The sequence below is a fragment of the Alternaria dauci genome, chromosome 10, assembly GCF_042100115.1.
Source record: "Alternaria dauci strain A2016 chromosome 10, whole genome shotgun sequence".
In the NCBI taxonomy this organism is placed as follows: Eukaryota; Fungi; Ascomycota; class Dothideomycetes; order Pleosporales; family Pleosporaceae; genus Alternaria; species Alternaria dauci.
In genome coordinates, this window is record NC_091281.1 from 366582 (window position 1) to 385241 (window position 18660).

The window sequence follows — 18660 nt, forward strand, 5'->3', positions numbered from 1 at the left end:
GGGTCTCGATGTAAGGTCGCCCAGCGCCTTGCGTTTTCTCGACGGACTAGGTGTCAGGCTAGGACTCTTCGCGATGTTTCTAGCAAGCGAAGAAGGGTATGACCGCTTCACTGGTGTTTTGGCCGTTTGTGTGACACGTTCATCGAAGGCATGCGACTCCACCATACTGGGCTGTATATCAAGCACCCAGTCTTTTTCTCGGCAGTAAGCTACCAGATCGCGCAACAGTTCGTTACCTGATAACGTGTTTTCGCTACCGAGGATGATAAGCTTCGATCGCGCGCGAGTCAGAGCGACGTTGACACGTCTGCGGTCCTTCAAGAGATCGCCAACTGTGCCATTCTCGTTACTTCGTACGCTCGATACGATCACGACTTCCTTATCGCGACCTTGAAACTTGTCTGCAGTATGTAGCTCGACACCTGCGCACCCTTGTGCATCGATGATCGGAGCAGCAAGGTCGGAAGACTGCGCCTGGGTATACGAGGAGGACAGGTTTTGTCGCAGCAAAGCGAGCTGCGAGCGATAGAAAGCAATGATACCAATCTCCCCAGCAGGGACGCCAAGACTGAGAAGAGACTGTGTGAGCTGTGTGACTAGCCGCGCTTCAAGAGTATTGGTGATGCGAGATCCAGATTGCGTTTCGAGAGCTGAAGAGATGTGATCAGTGTTGATGAAGATGACTGGCCGATCCGGTGACAAAGAACGAGCAAGCCAACAATCTGCAGAATCAGGACCAGTACATGCCTGTGCTACATTACATGGCGGTGGATATGGCTTGTGGTGGTAGGCATCGAGACCGTCGGGCTTAAGAAGTGCGAGCTTGCGTGAAGCGACAGCGGTCGTGCCGCATTTCAGCCGTCCCGAATATATGAATTTGTTCGACAACATCATGACGTCGGCACACATCCTGTATTGATGCCCCAAGCTGACGACGGCCTGTGGATGAGCCTCACACAGGAGCTTGAATAGTGAAACATCTAGTCCGCCATCCATGGCTTCTTTGTTCTGCACCAGCGGAGGTAGCTGGTAGTGATCACCTACCAGGATGAACTTCTGCGCCATGCGTATGGGTCCTAGACAAACAGGGAGAGTAATCTGAGATGCTTCGTCGACAATACAGTAGTCGAAGACGCGGCGATTGAAGAGGGGATGGCTTATGGTGAGGCACGTTGTAGCCACCACAGGCGGCTGCATCCATGACCGTTCGAGCTCCTCGAGACTGTCTTGTGGTTCAGCAGCAAGGGTAGCGAATTCCCTAACTTCAGGATGGATCTTCTTGGCAGCACCTAGGCGCAATGTGCCAATCTGGTCGTCTCGGATCTTGAGGAGAATATTGTCGACGGCAGTGTGGGTATACGACGTAAGCAGAACGCTCTTGCCCGTCGCAACTAGCGTACGAATGATGTGCGCGATGGTAGTGGTTTTGCCAGTTCCTGGCATACCCAAAACGAGAGCATAGTCTTTTGCAGACATGACTTTTGCGACGGCAGCACGTTGATCAGAGTTCATAGACATCTGGGACGACTGGGGCAGTGGGATCGCATCTGGTACAGGCCTGAATGCGGGAGCCCGCCCATCCACGATCAGCGCACGAAGGTCATGAGCCTTGAAGACACTGTTGTCCATGATCTGGATCAGATTATTGCGGGCTGCAGCCATACCGTTGCTGAACTCATCTTTGTCTAGACGGTACAGAATCGGCTCCTCGTCAGCATCCTCTCTGGTGATCGTGCTGCCCGCCTTGGCCACATCCATGATACCCGCAAAAGTTTGATTATTTTGTGAATGGAATCCTGGCAACTTGGTTCGGGAGTTATGCAGCCGCCTATCAACAGCCACTGTGATGCGACGCTTTGTAACGTTCGTAACATAGCCATTGGCCAATGCGAAATGGCCTTGCTCGTCCGAGACTACAACAGGCTCTCCGGTAATAAGTTGAGATTCAGTGAACGAGAAGCCAAGAGTTGGCTGTTGTTTTATGAACGTGTAGCTGTAGCGGTTGATCTTCTGACCAGTTTTGTCTTCGTTTCCGGATCCCGGTTCCAATATGACGTTGGAGAAGCAGCGACCCAGCTTTTCACGTTCCGTACTAAGCATAGTCCATAACTCTCGCCGGAACTTCATCATATCTGTCTCTTCTTTCGTCAACAGAGTGTCCCATTTTCTCATGAACTCCTGATGAGAACGCTGGAGAGGCTTGATGAGCTCATCGTATCTCTCTTTCGCCTTCTTGTTTAGCATCTCGCCCTTGCCATCTTCAACGAGATTGTGATATAGGAAGCAAGGCTCCTGCGCGTAACATTTCTGGCACTTGAAGTCTTCTTTCAGAACTGGAGGCAGCTCGATACGGTCTCGGACGAAGCAAGCCAACTCATTGCGCTTGATTATCATGTGGATCATGTCGTTGCGGATAGCAGGAACTCGACTGATCTCTGAAGTCTCAAGATAATACAGGATTCCGTAAGCAATATCAACATCTGCAAATGTCAGCTAGGAACGCGTGTGGTTGTAAAGGACATACCATATCGGTCAGACAACAATAAATTATACAAAGCGGTTTGCGCTATGTGTGCGGCGTTCGAGGAGTTCTTGCCAGTTTTGACCTCGAATGGCACCGTCAATGTCCGTATACCTTGGTCATCTCGCATTGTCACTTGTATGGTGGCATCGATATTGCCTTTCAGACCATACATTGGAGACCAGACGTGCTCCTCGACGTCAAGAAGCTTGTTGATGCTCATAGTCGCCTGTCGTCCGTTCCGTTCTCGAACAATAGCGTCCGCTTGAGGGTCCGCGCGAACAAATATTTTGGCCCAAGCCTGCAACTCGGGCAGCTTGCTGCTGAGATGCTCCTGGACAGCCTCGCAGGTGGAATTGATCTCCAGTATGGTTTCCAGGTGTCTCGGCAAGAGCTTTTCGATAGTCTCTGATAGAAATCCAGAACCCCACCGGTTCGCCTTCAGCGCCTCCTGGAATAACTCATGGAGTAATGTCCCGTAAAGCATAGGGGCATTGGCCTTGCTGGTGGCTTTGACACGATCCTGGAGCACCGCGCGCCTTAAGCAACCAAAGGAGTCTGCGACAACAGTGGACGAGATGAGATGATCCGGGTGAAGGATGAGCATATTGTGGTGGTCGTCAATGACACATTGTCCGGCATTTGTGAAGTCACCAATGACATGCACAAAAGACCCTGTAGTACAAGGAGTGTCGAACCAAGCCTGTCGTAGAGTAATTGCTTTGAACAGTTTCGTCTTCTCCTCTTCAACGAGCAGAACCTACGTTGCGTTAGCTGCAGTGTCACAGTGACTCCAGTGCCATCGACTCACTTTCTCAGGCATCGAGTAGCCACGATCAGTGGTATACGAGCTTTCGTCAACTCGTTTGATAAGATAGCGTTGGATCGCTCTATTGTCCTGGTGACTCTTTGAGAGTTAGCACGGCTTATGACCAAAAGCGAGTTTTCGTCCCGCTTACAGTATCGGCGGGTACCTGTGTGGCTGCAACTTCAGCAGCAGCGAATTCATCCGCGTCTATGTCTTCTCCAAACTCATCCTCGTCGTCGTCATCTAAGAGACTGATGACAGGTACTGACATTCCACTTGCAGTAGCTGGAGGTCGTCCCGATTGTCTTGTAGGCGTCCGGTCTCCACTTGGAGATTCCGCAGATCTAGTGTCGTAAAGTGATGCTACCTGTTCTAAGTCGGCGGCGAAGTCATCCTCGTCGTCCATTCCAAACTCGTCGTCATCGTTGTCTTGTTGTAAAGCCGGAGCAGGTGCAGGGTGCTGGTGTGTAAACGGATTGCTGGGCTCGGTGGGAATCGTGGCATAGCTCGTTGAGCGTGCTGGATGGGCGGCACGTGCAGCAGGGGCAGGTTGAGGCGACATATTCAGGGAATCAACCATGTCCGCATCAAAGTCGTCTCCAAAGTCGTCGGACGATTCTTGAGATGCTTGCGGCTTATGTACCCCATCCACTTGTTCGTTTTCTTGCACAGGCTCATCATCAGTATCGATTGTGTCTTTTAGAAGTGCAGCATCGTGTTGTAGCGTCTCGGAAGTATCCGCATGCCGTTCCCGTGCGCGTCGCTGGAGTGGGGAGCCCGACGATGGGTCTTGACGACCCCCAGCGCCAGGTAATGGTGAAGAACTTGCGGGCATCGACGACGAGACGCGTGGTTGTGATTTGGAGACGCACTCTCGCATGCGCTGCACCATACTCGCAAGGTTTGGTTTGGTGGGTTGCCCGAGCATCATGCCGTCCGAACTAGGAGCGCCGGCGAAGACGTCCTCTGTAGTTTCTTTATCCGGCTGAAACACGCCATGCGTTCTCCTTCTTTTCCGATGCGACGCCGGGAACTCAACGCCGCAGCTCGCCCACCTCCGCAGCCCACTAATGCTTCCGGCAGCAGCCTGTGACCTCGGTGACGACTCGTTGATGAGGTGCGCGAAGGCGACGCTCTTGTTGGCGCTGGGTGTTCCCTTGTTGCTGGTGTATCGCGACCATAGCTCCATGGCAGGGTCAGCCTGGGGGGTTGTGATGTCTTGTCTGGTCGGATCCAGCCTATGTTCCTCTTGTGAGGGGGCGACGGGCGACGAACTTCTAGCGCGCTTCTTGTTCTTGCGTGGAAAGGGTGTATTTATTGCTTGCGATCCTCTCCATATCAACTGTTCTTCGGGCGAGGCATCGGGTTGCGGCGCGTGTCTCGAGGAATCGTCGACATTGCCGACCAAGTCGGCAAGCGGCAGCCTCGTTGTGGCAGGTGTCGAGGGTGGCGGACAGTCTGATATGGTCGGGAGCTTTGGAGTCTTGATCGGAGCAGCTACATCTTTGACGGCTCTGTTGTTCTTTGGCGTACCCATAGGCTTGGGCGTCTTTCCTAGCGCGGCGGGTCGATTCTCCTTGTCGGCGTCGCGTCGGTTGGGCAGAGAGTCGGCAGTGGGCGTGCCCTCGACGAATTGGAAGGCTTTGAGCTTGGTACGGGTTTGGGTCGAAGGCATGATCGGAGGCCCTGTTACTACTTGCCGAGCCTGCGGCGCCGCCTGATTGCTGTTATGGTGGGGGAAGTTGCGTGGGCGGTTCCGTTGGCCCTTGTGGTGCTACGATGACGAGGGAGATGAGTACGCGACAGCAGTCAAGACGGTCAGTTATCCAAGTACCTTTGGCTTCTGGTCCTGGTCAAAGAAGGACTTTTGTCGCGTGGACATGGAGATGGTAGGTAGCGGAGGCGTCTGGGTTGGGTTGGACGCGAAGACGCGTCGTGAGTGGCCAATCGCAGTGAGCGAGGCGAGAGCCCGTCGTCACGTGGCGGCAGGGCGGCCATGTCACACCGACGCGCGACACAAGTCTGCATCAGCCTCGGCAGGCACAAGACGATGGACTTTTGCTGCACCATGGCAAACAGACTGGTTTTACTTGTTGGAGAGCAACAAAAAGGCAAATTGACAAGTGGTGGCTGCTTGGTCTCTGACAAGTACCGTGCCCGTGGCCTTGGACAGGCTAATCAGGACAGAACACTGAGCACAGTACAGTCACTGAATTGACATGACTTGGCACATGACAGGCGGCTCCGCGTATCAAGCCATGATGCAGGCAAGGCGCTGCTGCGCCAATGGAAAATGCGTCAACCAAAGACGGGAAGCTAGGGCCACCATGCCTAAGCCGAGTGCGGACATTCATCCCACGCTCCTGGGCTCTTTCCCCAGATTGTGCGCGCCGACAGTGAATCGCTCATTCAACAGCGGCGGCTCTCTTCTCTCTTCACCTGCCCTCAGCCCCTCCCTTTCTTGACAGCACTACCGCCAACATGTCTGCTGCCGATGCGAAGCCGTTGCCTTTCGTCTACCAGTTCGCGGCCGGTAAGTTCCAATTATCTTAACACTGCTCCGGCTGCAATGCGACGGCTACCCGAGGGAAGTCCGCACCTCGCTCAAAGCAACCATGCGATATCGCTTTCGCTCAAATTTTCAGCAGAGCAGCTTTGTGCCTGGACGGAGCTTCAGGATTTCGGATTGGCGCTAACCATGTAACAGGTGCCGTGGCTGGTGTGTCAGAAGTGAGTGCGCAGTCCTTGAAGATGCTCGCGTGAGACCACCGGTGCTGATGCAGTCATATGTGTGTAGATTCTGCTCATGTAGGCATCTCTCAACGTTCACACATACAAGATCGAAGCGCTGACATCATTCCAAGGTACCCGCTGGACGTCGTCAAGACCCGAGTGTAAGCCACTGCGCACAGAACCAATCCCGACTCGCGTCTAAATATTCGCAGACAGCTTCAGACCAGCAAGTCTGTCGGAGAAGATAGCTACAATGGCATGGTAGACTGCTTCAGGAAGATTATCAAGAATGAGGGGTATGCGCTATGACACTCTTGCGATCATGAGCAAGAGGGGCTGATGTCTGGCAGTGCTTCAAGATTGTACCGCGGTATCACCGCGCCTATCCTTATGGAAGCCCCCAAGAGGTACGCATGCTTTCGTGCTTCACGCTTCGGTCTGTAAAAGACCTCATCTCACCCAATACAGGGCCACCAAGTTCGCAGCCAACGACTCATGGGGCTCCTTCTACCGCAACCTGTTCGGCCAGGCCAAGATGAACCAGTCCCTCTCCATCCTCACTGGCGCAACCGCAGGTGCCACCGAAGCCTTCGTCGTCGTCCCCTTCGAGCTCGTCAAGATTCGATTACAAGACAAGGCGCAAGCCCACAAGTACAACGGCATGGTGGACTGTGTCACAAAGATTGTCAAGCAGGAAGGACCTCTCACCCTCTACCAAGGTCTTGAGTCGACCATGTGGAGACACATTCTGTGGAATGCTGGATACTTTGGCTGCATCTTCCAGGTCCGCGCCCTCTTGCCCACAGCAACCACCAAGAAGAGCCAAATCACCAACGACCTCATGTCCGGTGCTATCGGTGGCACTGTCGGTACCATCCTCAACACCCCTATGGATGTTGTCAAGTCGCGCATTCAAAACTCCCCCAAGGTCGCAGGATCAGTGCCCAAGTACAACTGGGCATGGCCGGCTCTTGGTACCGTTATGAAGGAGGAAGGTTTTGGCGCGCTATACAAGGGTTTCTTGCCCAAGGTGTTGAGACTTGGCCCCGGAGGTGGTATTCTCTTGGTCGTCTTCACCGGTGTCATGGACTTCTTCCGCAATATGCGCGACGGCAAATAGATCATGTCTGGTTCGTGTTCGGTCAGCATAGTCTTTCGATCACTTCGAGCAATCAAGAACGGAACGGAAAATTAAGATATAGACCGTGTATCCTGTATCCGCGTCTGCTACATCAGCAAGGCAGGGTCAAATCGCATTCCTCACTGACTTTCAGTTTCGCAAACATGCATATCTTTCCTTCGCTCTTTAAAGCACCTGCTCAGGCTCAGACATGTTCGCATTACCCTACGTTCGGCTTTGCGCATCGCCTTGCACCCGTGACGACACACGTGACACTCTACCATGCCGGTCGACAGTCTCTAGTTTCCCACACTTTTACCATCTTCAATTAGTGGAAGATAACACACCGAAGCTATAGCAGGCCGACACATGCCAATCCCGCGCTTTAGAAACATCACACAACCCCACTTGCGCGGCTAGACACGGATGACGTCAGCCTTCCTTTCCAAGCACCACCACAACCCATCTTGCAGCCTGGTGACCCTCAAAGCTCAAACAAACAAGTTAGTTCACACAAGTGCCAACCAGGGTCTACTTGCATAAGTACCGCCTCTCCCTTACCCCACTATCTTCCCAAGTAACTTAACTATCTACACACACGTCAGACCTTCACGATAAGACGCCTTCCGACAGTACAAGCAACCAAACTCAAACACTACACCACTCAAATAACACCATACAAAATGCCTCTCGTAGTCCCCGGTCTACAGTCCAAGGACGGAAACTCTGGCGATGACTGGATGAGCAAGCTCATGGGCAAGAAGCTTGGCGACCAGCACGATGAGATGGCAAGTCCGCCTGTTCCCTCCTTTGCTCTACCTCTCCCACACTCTTCGATTTAAGCTTGCACTACACTCCATGTAGCGTACACATCGTCACTAACTTGTCGTCACCATCAGACGTTTGCGAAGACCGACCTTCCCCAGCAACACCGCGTCCTGAAGCCCGATTCGATGAAAACAATGGACTTCCAACCCGAGAGGCTGAATGTCCACGTTGATGAAGATGGCACCGTCAAGAATGTTACCAAGGGTTAGGCACCTTCTGTCTGACGTAGTTATTAGGATGCAATGGGGATACCAACTGGAGTGTAGGAATGTAGCAATAAGGAACCAAGGCATGAACACACGTCGACCAAGGTTCGGGTTCTTACATCAGCCAAAATAGGACACGGTCAAATCATGGAACTCTACAAGACTCTTGTGCAGTCCTTGACAACCCGAATGATGTGTGGCCATCGATGACAATGCTTTCATTTCACTTGCAACTCCGAACATTTGCCTTTGCGGAGACTGACAAACGCTAGTTGATCAATGCCGGTGCCCAATCCGGTAGTACTATTGTACAATGAAGGCAGAAGTATTTACATATAATCAGCAAAGAGAACCCGACGCTCCGGTGGCTATGGAAGTTTTCCATACAAGAGAGCCGGGAGGCAGCTTCAAATCAGCCTATGACCTCAGCCTTACAGCCCTATATGTGCACGGATATCGCAACAAAGTGGATCAGTCGGCCTCCCCGAAAGATATCGCCACTGTGGAGAAAGCTTATCCCAACGTCGATTCCTCCGAGCTGTACTCTTTATACATCTTCATGCCTTCGCTCGCTTTCTTGACATGCCGCTGTCTTTTCTCACGAGTTGCGCTTCAGCAGGCTTCTTGCTCAATGCTCCAACAATGCCGGTCATCTTCAGCATGGTAGAATGTATCGCTTCAGGATGCTCGAAGCAGAGCATGATACATGCTCTGATGGTTGTCGCTGAAAAGTACCTTGCCAAGATTTTGTCCTCGCTTTTGCTACTTGCTGCTCCCATGACCAGTCCGATCCACAGCAGAACACCAGCCATGTCGGACCAGCATTCTGAAAGATCGGATCTCTCGAGGGCGTCTCGAAGCTGTTGGAGTATGGTAGGCCTACTGGATATAGGTGCAGAGATACATAACTGAGGAGATATCGCTGAGGAGCTTGATTGTATTGACAAAGGGGAAGGACGTTGCGACTGTGTGGAAGAGGTTGAATCCCGGTGGCCGAAAGGAAAACCGACTTGTTGCTGTAGTTGACTTTCGTCATGTAGGGCAGAGCTGGGGCTCTCAGACAGTTCAGTCACCGGGGTCACTTGCTGAAACTCAAGTGTCGAAGAGACTGAATCGTTTGACCGTGAGGCTATCGAGGAGCTGTACATGGCTGTTTGTAACTCGGACAACTGCACCCTTTTGAGTGCCTCTGACAGTGGGACTTGGTCCATGATAGCTTGAGCTTGAACGCGCGCGGTGAGACGGATCGCTTCGTACCTTCTATCACCCTCCTTTGAACCGGGTGGGTACTGATTGATAGAGTTGTAGAAATTCCTCAGCCTAGAAGAGCTATTCTGACGATTCGAGCGCTGGGTATCCAGAAATAGTTCTATCATCGCTCTGACTTCATCCAGAAGTTTTCGCGCGTTTGGTTTGCATCTGGTCGAATGTTGGAGTGTTACATATTTACCATGAGGCTGGTAAAGTGGTGATTCGGGTATCACAGCATCCAGAGTGTATCTCTTGGCCGACCGACTAGCACAGTAATCGACATACATCTGAGTGGGTTCGTCTTCCCGCAAAACGGCGATCGCAAGGTTGGCCCAAGAAACTGCGGATGCCAATTGTCCATGTACACCCAACTTGCTGAGCCCACCGCGCTGCCTGATCATGGTCTCAATTCCATTCTGGTGGAAGGCCAAACCTGCATCTGTCCGGCTAATGACATTTCCCAGTATCAACTGACTGACTGCCATAATATTGTGGTCCGCCACACACTGCTCTCTATCAGTAAGATGTTCGCTCACAAAATGTATAACATCTTGGCGCAGTGCTGCCGTTTCCAAGCTCTCTATTGTGAGATTCTCAATGACGTCGTTGAACGCAGAGGCCATGTAGAGGGTGCTCAGGAAGGCGTGTGGATAGCTCAGACATATGGGGATCCAGTACCTTCCCAGACCTTCCGTTCCGAAGTAGCTGGCGCATTTGAACTTCAATCCCTCGACATTCACGCGGGCATCTCGCGATTGGAACATGGTTCCGAACGGATCCAAGCTCTTTCCCAATGAGACTAGTTCTGGTACCGGGTATAAGTCGAATGGATAATATCCTCTCATGTCTTCCATTATCGGGACGACGATGGATCTCCGAGAAAGGGTGGATTGGCGTGCAACCTGTGAATCAGGATCCGAGGTACCCTGTCCAGAGCTGTTAGACTGGGGCCGCTTAGCCAACACGGGACTCTTCTTGTCACTGTCGCTCTTTCCTTTGCCTTTTGGTGTCTTGGTAGGTCGGGCTTTCGTGGCGCCTTGATCACCAGCACCCGACTCTGACTTATCGGAGGCCTCGCTGTTCGATCTGGATTTATTGCTAGGCTGGTTCCTTGCGCCTTTCAAATAGCTGCCCATAGCGGTCTGACGCACGGTCTGCATAACATGCTTCGTTTTGAAGTCGTCCGGCTTGTTGCCGGTAATCCATTGGAAGCCACCACTGCCGGCTGACTGCGCTTTTGGCGAAGAGCTCGTTGACTTTCGCGAGCGTGTAGGTTCTGCTTCTTCTTAGCATGTTCGAGTGCTATTATGAGCTAGCAAAGGCAGTGAAGACGGTTGTCGACATTGGTGATCGTGTTACACGGTGCGCGTAGGTGCAGCAGGCAAGCAGTGGACCTCGGCAGCAAGAGCGCCTCGTGCATGTGGTACACGCAACAAAAACGCTTGATAGCACGAAAAAGGCACGCTTACCATTGAATATCTGTGGAGGTGACATCACATTATAGTGCAAGTAGCTCGTGTCGGATGCAATTGTTGAGGTTGGAGATGGATAGGCGAATGGCATGGAGTGGGCGGCGGAGAACAGCGGTCGTGCGGCTGGAGGGGCGGTCATTGTTGCCGTCTAGCTAGCTCGATGCTCAAGATAGATTGGCAAGCGCGATGATGGTCGATACGATGAACCAAGTGTCTTGGTCATTCCTAGTGCAGAGGGGAGGTGATCGATCGGTTTGGATAGGGCTGAAGGGTACTGGGGCCTGACAAATATATACGCGGCTGGCGACAGTGTGCCTTGCTGCTGGGGAGTCGATGTAAACAGGCGCAATGTCGGCCATTCAAAAGCCCTGTGTTACAGTATGAAGCGGAGAGCAAGCAACTGTGCGTCATGAAGCCAGTGTTGAGCATGCGCAGCGACGTGAGAATACGGTGAGGCAGCCGTGGCTGTGTTTGGGAGTCTCTACGTTGACGAGTGAACGAGAGGCCTGCGCGCTGGGCGTGGAAGGATTGCTGGTTGCCTGAAAGCCGGCCCATCGCACTGGCACTCCCTTCAGCGCGGGACGCGTTTGGAGACGAAGTATTTTGGGGACACGGGGCTTTCGAGGCTCCATCAAAAGTCTAATGAATACGTCACGTCGGACGCAGACGTTTGATACCATGTGCGCATTGCCCATGCAAGGGCACAATGGTGGACTTGCGCCCTTTGCGTCTTCCCAACGATCAGAGGGACCCTTTTTCAGCCATTGCCTGGTGGCACGACCAGACAGTCCATTGGGTGCTGCTTCACACGTGCTGTAGCTGACCACCAAGCCGTGGAAACAGAGGGGAGACCACACGCATCTCACCGCCCGGGCGATTCCACCGCATCTTCCGAGCCAACCCCAACCTTGTTGTCGCACCTATGCCCAAACCTTGGTCCAGTAGCAGACGCGAAATGTTCGCCATGGCATCTGGTCTTGTCGAAATGGCTTGGCTCAGCTACGTACCCTTAGATTACAAAAACACAAGAAATCAAGCGATACCACCTTGGACGGGGATGCAGAGACTACAAATGTTACCACAATTTAAGCGTTTCGCTTACAAGTGTACCAGCTACATGGGCACGCCATCCTTCGGAAGCCTGTGACAGATACGATAGACGGAGGGACGTCGGTCGCCATCACCAATCGCCATGCTGCTCCAGCCTGTCCTTAAGTCCTGTAAGCAGCCCTGTGGGGCCAATACGACCCTGCATGGCATGGTTATCTGGAGGAGCCAGACCAGACCAACAAGTTGAGATTATCGGATGACTTACGGCACCCCAAGGACCTTTGATCGCTTAACGTTGCTGTTGTGAGCATGGCAGCATTGCAAATATGGAACGCTTGTGGAAACATAACTGCATCAATAAAACTATCTCAACGTCCCAGCTACTGTTGCTGGCGCGAGCTGTTCATACCAAGGCCGAAGTAATCCCCAAGTACCTGTGATGGACTTGTATCGCTACTAGCACTCACGTCACTTACACCGGGACTAATGTTGCCATTCCCCCGTGAGGTCCTGCCATCACCGTCGGACCCAAAATCAACACCCAGACCACCCAACGACCTAGTCCCGTTGCTGCGACTGCGCAAGGGTACATTCAGTCGGGCAGTGTCGAATGTAAAGTGCGATTGGCCAAGGCCTGGCTCTGCTGACGGAGTCTTCAGCTCTACGAGTTCCAGAGTACTCCGCAATGTTGCACCAGACTCATCAAGAGCCATGAGAAAACGCGCAAGTTCCTTGCATAGCTCCCAATCTTGTTCGTCTTTGGCGCGTTGGAGCAGGCGCACGACTTGATCGCCTGTTGGCCGCAGTTCCTCAAATGTGTGGAGGACCAGGAGATAGCCACCAGCGGTTTTCAGATTCCCTTTTTGCAGTGATTCTTCGAATAGTTCTTCTGGTGGAGGTAAGTTTGAAAACAATGTCCGCCACGAGCGCACTTCAGTTTTGCGGGTACATTGCACAACTATGTCGAGATATCGAGGGAAAGAGCTCAGGAACGATAGCACGCTTGGCAACAGCGCTTGTTCGGGTGGTGGCTGAGTGTCCACCTCGTCGTCCAGGACTTCGTGCAGTAAGATCTCCAGGGCATGGGAAAAGTAAAGTAGGTGCTGGTAATGATGGCTGAGATGTAAGGCTGCGGGGTGATTGAACTGCGTCAAGTGAGACCGCAGCAGTGCGGGAAGGAAGAGGTGTGTCTAGCATGTGTGTCAGCATGGGATTGACGAGCCGGCTATTGGGCGCAGAGAAAGGCATGGCAGCTTACTCTAGTACCGAAACGCAGAAAGGCGAAGCTTGTATCCCTGCGTTGAATCAACTCTGACTCTACACCGAATATGATCGCTTTGTTGATCAATGCCGAGAGAGGATAAAAGTCGACAGGAATCTGAACGGGTGTGGGGAGTTCCCGACCAATTTCCGGTGATGCAGAAGCGAGAACGTCCTGCATATCTATCCAAACTCGCATGTCGTGACCATCAAAATACCAGAGTGAGTCCCGGAGATCGTGGCCGTGTACCCCTTCCATCGTCAGTTCCATGGACGGACTCGCCGGTAACGAGTCGGCATGTCGATCCAGTGCAAACGCAGGGTGATCGCGCATGAGAGCATACGTCTCCACGTTCTGCGCAATTATGCGCATTTCATACTTGAGGTCGCCACTTTCGGTCGTCGTCGGCTGGAGAAGCACGAGTTTGCCGTCCACTAGGAATAGGATAGTTGCAACGGCCACATCTTGCGATGGGTCTCCATTGTCTACAAGTTGTTAGCATACATCTTATCACAGGTCCCCGAGCACGTACGAATCTGGTCCTCTGGTAATATCCAGCTAAGTGCTCGCACTCGAGTAGGTGCACGAATGATGCCATGCAGCGCTATTTGGCCAACTTGTACCAATTTGACGCTTGCATCCGACACACTGATGACGTAGTGATACAGTGTGTTCTCGTAGGTGTAGACGAGGAGCGAATCTTCACCAGAAGGTGCAATGAGGACAATGGGCGCAGGCAGCTTTTGCGTATGCATAATGTGGCTGTTGTCGAGCGCTGCCTCACGTGAGTATACGCGAACCTTGGAAATACAATGTCAGTTTCAACACGATGGTAACTAGACGACAAACATACCTCGTGAGAATCGCGACATTCGACGGCTGCAATCAGAACATGCTGGAACCAGCACATACCCCCTCGAACCGTGAACTCATTCTCTATGAAAGGATCGTCAAACATCTTCCAACGCCCGCTGTTTACACTGTAGTGGGCAAGTCCTCTCTTGCCCGCTACCGCCACATAGCGGCCATCGTTTGAGATGACCGCACTCCTCATTGGCCATTGATCTACAAGGTAGGCCGAGGGGATCTGAACATGATGCCAAAGAGAGACATCGGCAGAGATTGTCGTCAAGTCTGGCAGGTCGTAACCACGGTAGATCATGAAGCCAGTACTTGTCTGCATCAATGACCGTGACACGTTGGCCGAGGAGAAGCAGCCGGTCACTGCACTCCGGGCCATCTCCAACACGAAGAGACGATTATCGTCGTTGCCCAACATCAAGAGTTCTACGCCACCGCCAATCCAGAATGCTTCTTTGATGCTTAGGAGCCATCCTTCGTTGTTCGTCTTGGAAAGTGTTCTATCTGCAGTGAAGCTCGTTGCCCCGGGTTTTCCGTATACACTCCACATTGCCCAGCCGCGTTCATAGCCAGCAAACAGACAGTATCCATCCGGTGAGTAAGTCAAGACAGTCATTTTGCCGGGGGCTGTAATGTTGGGTCGTAGCTTATGCGAGAGAGGAATGTTGCCAGTATAGTCGCGTGCGGTGTATACATAAATTTCACCACTGGCACAGCCAACAGCAAGCAGTGAGAACCTCGCATTGATTGCAGCTTTCACGCCGTGATCAGCATCTGTTTCGGGTGTATGGAAGCCATAGCCGCGGAAGAGACTGGGAGCAACGGCGTCTCGTCGAGCCGCCTTCTGGACTGCAAAGGCGCGTCCGTCGCCGGTGATCCAACATGACAGGTTCATAGGTCGGTCGTGGACCATTTCGCGCAGTGAGGCATTGTTCCCTAACCATGTCATCTTGGACAGTAGCTCAGTGCTTGTTTGGCTGCCCGTGCTGTCGGGCGCCCAGCGGATGCATTGTACAGCAGCGGGCTTTCCAGTTGCTACAATCAACTCGTCGTCCAAAGCCAGAGCCCTGATGATTCCAGCATCAACCCGTATCACCATCCGAAAGCGTAGACTGAGCTCTTTCAGACCGCTGCTTTCTCCTGGTCCCGCATTGACATCATGCTGGCGCTGGATCTTGAAGCCGGTGATTGCACTGCTTCTCCTTGCATGGCCCCCGTGTGTGTTGGTGAACTGGGCCTGGTATATGCGCGACGAGTGGTCCGTGGCGAGCGAGTACGTGATGAGGAAGCCGAGCGTGGTCTGCACGACGAAGATCTGGGAGTCGGGGCGGAGCAGGACGTCGGTGTTGGGACCGTATGTTCGGACGGACTGCTCTGAACGCAGCACTGAAGCTAGAACAACCGTAGGCTGTGACGCGTTAGCACCCGAGGCGTCAGGCTCGCAATGGGACCTGCCTTTGTCTGCCAGACGGTGAGGGTCGTTCTGGTAAGCGTCGCAAACATGTGCCCGCTCCTGGTTACTCTGATGGCAAGGATGGTGCCATGTATGTTGTCTTCTACCGACGCGCCATTCTTTTCCTCTACCTCGCTCTTACGATGCGCCAAAGTCCCATCTTCGGAATGCGTCCGCGCTGCCTTGCCGGCATGCTCTTCGCCTGACTGCTGGTGTTGGACGCCATCGTGTGAGGTGTGCGCGCGCCCGAGATCCGTACGTTTAGTGGCCGCAAAGACGGAGGGCGACGAGATAGGCCAATACGTCATGGCGGTCTACCGCAAGCGAAGGCTGCATTTGCGCGCGCCCATCTCAATGCGGGGATGTATGCTTCACGGAGCTCATGCTAGCTGGCGGGTTGCAGGGGAGGCTGGCTGTGGACCATGGCGGTGAAATCGTGCGTCAACGCGAGGCGCAGCAGTGTGGCGCCAGGCCCGTGCTTGACGCTACACGGGTAGGTACTGTGGGAAATCTGGATGGAGTACACAAGCACACGTCTTCGCTGCACCTTGGATGTCATGTATCATCTTGCCTGCTACATCTGGCTGCGTAAGTTTTCGATACAAGGAACAGTGTGATGCGCAGCGCGACGCCTCTAGCTAGCTATGGCTTTCGCGACGCCAGAAGACGGGAGCATACCGATGCGTCACCTACAAAGGAGCTCTGGCTGCAACAAACGACTTGTTATATGTGCTAGTCTTCAGTCGTCTCCTTGTACGAGATGCATGTGCAAGGCTTGAGCAAGGAAGACGAGTGGTGGTTGAGTTACCGGATGGGGTAGAAAAAAATCACTGTTGGTCACTGCGCGCACATGCATAAGCCAAAGGCAGGACAACGCTTCGTCGTGTTAAAAATGCAGCTGGACCATTTACAGAGACTATGATAGCCGATCAATAGCATCTGTCATATCAGCAAGCACATTGGTTGTAGGATGGGTAGATGACATGGCTCTGAGCACTTCGTGTTACAAGGCTACACTGAAGTATTTTGCTGCGGCTTTCCATCAGATGGTAACTCAGACAAAGTAACATCAATAGTGGTGACTTGATTTCCAAGGTACAGCGGTGTAAGATGTGATTAACTAAATTGGTTTAGATTGTCCGATAGTGCTGCCGTGGCTTACAATGTTGGAAATTTCAACTGATCCACCTATTAGCCCCACATCTGGAAATTCCATGGCTCCTGGAAAAAGCAAACGAGAGGGAGACGGGGGGGGGAGGGGGGAAGGAAATGAAAAGGAGGTTATATTGGAAAGTGAAGTCTCGACTTCCATCAAAACCAATCAGGTGAGATGGCCGAGTTGGTTATGGCGCCAGGTTAAGGTTATCTTAACACATATTCCTGGTCACGAAAGTGGCGTGGGTTCAAGTCCCACTCTCATCAGCATTCGTCTGGCATCAGTCAGGTATACCAGGTTTTCTTTTTGGCGTTGTGGGTGTACCTCTGGGACGAAGGGGGCAAAAACAGGGTATCACCAACAGTGCCGCACAACACCACAGCAAAGTAAAGATTTTTTTGCAAGTACCTGCGCATCAGATGCCTGTTGAGTAATAGATGTAAAGGGTTTTCTTTTCTTACGTTATACTATGGTTGTTGTGACGTTGTGGTGAGAAAGTTATGATCACCGGGAGGTGTTCGATTTTTCCCATCTCTCGACGATGCAGTCTATCATCTGTCTCTTACTTCGTGCCAGAACAATTCGGCTTCTTGATCTTTACCAAGCGTACGCACATGTAATAGGGTTATGCACAACCTGTTTGTCGAAAGAATATCCAACTCCTAGGAAGTGTATGGTGCATGAACTACAAATGTCTTTCTTGCATCGCTCACGGAATGACCTCATTTGAAAACGGTATAATGACAGCTGATCACATTCCGCATTGAAATGGTACTAGAAAGCATTGGAAGCTTGCTAAAGGGCTTGATTAAAAAAATCCTTTTCCACGGTAACGACAGCAATCCCTTCTATGAATATATACCACGGGACATATGAGTAGCCTCCTGGATACGCTATTGAGCGTGCTATCACTGCTTGATATTCACTAGTAAGCACCACGACGCGCCCTTAGTCTACAGAGATTCATCCTCGTCCTCGTCCTCGTCGGGAGTGGGAGTGGGACTTGGCGGGAACGGTAGGCCACCACTACGAGAGGGCCTAGTGGGAGGAGACGGTACAGGGATGGCCGAGCGAGAAGGACGAGTAGATGGAGTTGGGCGGACAGATATCACGAAAGAGGGGGTTGCTGTTGGGCGGCTGGACAAGGTATCAGTACAAGTCATTCCACGACGAACTATCAAGAAACTCACAGCGAGCGTGAGAAGCTTGGAATTGGGTTACGGCTGACTGAGGGGCGAGGAGGAAATCCTCCAGTAGGGCGAGGTGGTGCGGCAGGTCCAGTCGGAAAGGGGGGAAGGGCTGTAGGAAGGCTAAAGCTTGGGAAAGGTCGGCGGGAGAAGCTGGGGAATGGAGGGACTTGTGGCTTGTCGTCGTCATCTTGGGGAGCAGCCAATGCAAGACTATAATTCTGTCACACACGCTCATGGATAAGGATGATGAGCTGAGTTGTACCTAGTCATTCCCATGACATAAAGAACGGTCGAGAATTTCATGATGCCTTTCCTGTTCCGAAATAGACAGATGTCTGTGTTGTGAACTGAAGCTGACGATCAGCAAGGTACAAACACTTCGGCCTTTATACAAACTAAAGACTCTGATGTGTGATGAGAACTCTGTAGTATTGAGGGTGGCTACTGCGACTCCCGGCTAAATCATATCTACCCTGAGTAGTACCGTCCAGCCCGGATACGATATGAAGAACACGGAAGGTCATTGCTACTTCCAGGCACAAATGTCGTCAACGATCTGGAAAGACCATGCAGATCCAGTGAGAAAGACGGCAGGCGATCCAGTTCTCCCTGCACCGATAAAGGTCCATATGAGGGCCATCTGCACAAGAGCCTGAAATCACTCCACATGTTAAAGAGGGGTGACATAAAAAAAGAGTAGTCTTAAAAGTTACTCTTTTGAACGCTTTATATCTCTAGAACTAGAGTAGC

General features: G+C 52.3%; 5 protein-coding genes across 5 annotated transcripts; 2 read left to right on the forward strand and 3 right to left on the reverse strand.

The window, feature by feature from the left end:
- Positions 1-596: 596 nt before the first annotated feature.
- ACET3X_009571 (uncharacterized protein) lies at positions 597-5211 on the reverse strand (the record flags this gene model as incomplete). Its single annotated transcript, XM_069456228.1, has 6 exons — positions 597-650; positions 1183-2480; positions 2525-3281; positions 3333-3428; positions 3481-5103; positions 5164-5211. The coding sequence occupies 6 exons, from the start codon at positions 5209-5211 to the stop codon at positions 597-599; spliced, it is 3876 nt and encodes a 1291-aa protein (XP_069302404.1).
- Positions 5212-5696: 485 nt separating this feature from the next.
- Positions 5697-7343, forward strand: ACET3X_009572 (uncharacterized protein). The gene is made up of 7 exons (XM_069456229.1): positions 5697-5862; positions 6037-6059; positions 6127-6137; positions 6194-6223; positions 6275-6358; positions 6413-6469; positions 6531-7343. Exons 1-7 carry the CDS (start codon positions 5811-5813, stop codon positions 7180-7182), a joined length of 909 nt encoding a protein of 302 aa, XP_069302405.1. The 5' UTR covers positions 5697-5810; the 3' UTR covers positions 7183-7343.
- A 341-nt stretch (positions 7344-7684) lies between these two features.
- Positions 7685-8356, forward strand: ACET3X_009573 (uncharacterized protein). Its single transcript, XM_069456230.1, has 2 exons — positions 7685-7970; positions 8082-8356. Exons 1-2 carry the CDS (start codon positions 7866-7868, stop codon positions 8217-8219), a joined length of 243 nt encoding a protein of 80 aa, XP_069302406.1. The 5' UTR covers positions 7685-7865; the 3' UTR covers positions 8220-8356.
- Positions 8357-9933: 1577 nt separating this feature from the next.
- On the reverse strand, positions 9934-11078 carry ACET3X_009574 (uncharacterized protein; the record flags this gene model as incomplete). The annotated part of the gene is made up of 3 exons (XM_069456231.1): positions 9934-9973; positions 10146-10743; positions 10937-11078. The coding sequence occupies 3 exons, from the start codon at positions 11076-11078 to the stop codon at positions 9934-9936; spliced, it is 780 nt and encodes a 259-aa protein (XP_069302407.1).
- Positions 11079-12369: 1291 nt separating this feature from the next.
- Positions 12370-15872, reverse strand: ACET3X_009575 (uncharacterized protein; the record flags this gene model as incomplete). Its single annotated transcript, XM_069456232.1, has 5 exons — positions 12370-13179; positions 13248-13735; positions 13783-14050; positions 14104-15519; positions 15567-15872. The coding sequence occupies 5 exons, from the start codon at positions 15870-15872 to the stop codon at positions 12370-12372; spliced, it is 3288 nt and encodes a 1095-aa protein (XP_069302408.1).
- Positions 15873-18660: the final 2788 nt, after the last annotated feature.